This window comes from Haliaeetus leucocephalus, unplaced genomic scaffold (assembly GCF_000737465.1).
Source record: "Haliaeetus leucocephalus isolate CR32 unplaced genomic scaffold, Haliaeetus_leucocephalus-4.0 Scaffold374, whole genome shotgun sequence".
NCBI classification, from domain to species: domain Eukaryota; kingdom Metazoa; phylum Chordata; class Aves; order Accipitriformes; family Accipitridae; genus Haliaeetus; species Haliaeetus leucocephalus.
The window spans coordinates 47,627-49,057 of record NW_010972810.1 but is presented as its reverse complement, the minus strand read 5'-3'; the positions used below and the strand labels follow the sequence as shown (position 1 = coordinate 49,057).

Here is a 1,431-nt window from a genome sequence, read left to right as displayed (position 1 = left end):
CACCCATGGGACCCCCCCAGACACCTGGGTCCCCCCCCAGGCACCCATGGGACCCCCCCCCAGGGTTACCTGAAGGCAAAAATCAAGCAGAGGTCGAAGGTGAGGGGTCACGGCGGCGGGGTCGGCCTCCACGAACTCGTCCAGCACCTCCAGGGCCTCGGTCCCCCGTTCCTGGGGGGGGGGGAACCCCAAATTTTAGGGGGGGTCCCCAAAACCACCGAGAGCCCCCCCAAATCTGCCCTTAAAGCAGCCTTGGGCACCCCAGAAACGGCGTTAGGATACCCCCAAAACCAGCATGGTGCCTCAAAATACCCCAAAACGGCCCGGGGGGGGGAGACCCAAAACACCCCAAATTGTCCCCAAGCCCCCCCAAAACGAGTCCTGGGAACCTTCGAGGAGCCTTGAAACCGCCCAAAAGGACCCCGGAATCTTTTAGGGGTGCCCTGAGCTGGCCCAAGACCCCCCAAAATGGCTCCAGATCCTCCCCAAATGGCCAAGAGCCCCCCGAAATGGCCGAGAGCCCCCCCAAAACATCCTGATGTCCCGTCGTCCCCCCCCCAATTCACCTCGTCAGCGTCGAGCAGCGTTTTTAGGGCCGTGAGGATGTCGGGGAGCAGCGACCGCAGCAGCTCCTGGAAAAAGGAAAAAAGGCAAAAAAAACCAATTTGGGGGGCCCCGAAACCATCGGGGGGGCCCCGAAACGGCCACAGGGCACCCCAAAACCCTCCCGGGCCCGAAACGGATCTTCCTGGGTCTCAAAATGGCTGGTTTTGGCCCTAAAAATGGCCACTTCGAGGCGAGGGTTCAGGAACCGCTGCGGGGAGCCACGCGACCGACGTTTTGGGGTGTGAAACCGCTATTTCGGGGAGCGCCAAAACCTGACGTTTTTAGACACTGTTTCGGCCACAAAAGCATCGTTTTAGATAAGCGCAAAAACCGTCGTTTTGGGGGAGCCTGGAAACCACCGTTTTGGTGCCCCCAAACCCTCTGTTCCGGGATTCCTTGAAACTGCTGCTTTGGGTGGACCCATTTTGGGGCTGGAAAGCGCCATTTTGGGAAGCCCTAAACCCACCATTTTGGGGTGAACGAAACCGCCGCCCTGGGGCTCCTTGAAACTCTCTTTTTGGGGCTGGAAATGATTCTTTTGGGGCTGGGAAGGATCCTTTCGGGGAAACTCAAAACCACTTTTTACTGGAGGAACTAGAAACCGCCGTCCGGGGGGGACACACACGCCCCGAAACCGCCCCCACTCACCGTGTGGGTGTCCCCCAACATGGCCGCCAGCCCCCCCAGTGCCCGCAGGCCGTACGCCATGGGGCCGGGAGGCACCCCGGGAGCGAGGGCCCCCCGACACAGGGCGGCCAAGGGGGGGCCGTGGGGGGCCAGGGCTTGGGGGGCCGCCTCCAGCGCCGCGCTCAGCACCAGCAGGGC

The 1,431-nt window shown here is 62.1% G+C and overlaps 1 protein-coding gene across 1 annotated transcript in view; it reads right to left on the bottom strand.

Annotated features, from left to right (window-relative positions):
* IPO4 (importin 4) overlaps positions 1-48 on the bottom strand; it is a gene marked incomplete at its 3' end in the record, with an annotated part of 4,241 nt that extends 4,193 nt beyond the window's left edge. The window contains exon 1 of the mRNA XM_010573321.1: positions 4-48. Within this exon, the coding sequence (XP_010571623.1) occupies positions 4-48 (45 nt within the window). The remainder of the gene's footprint in view (positions 1-3) is intronic.
* Between the last annotated feature and the right edge of the window lie 1,383 nt (positions 49-1,431).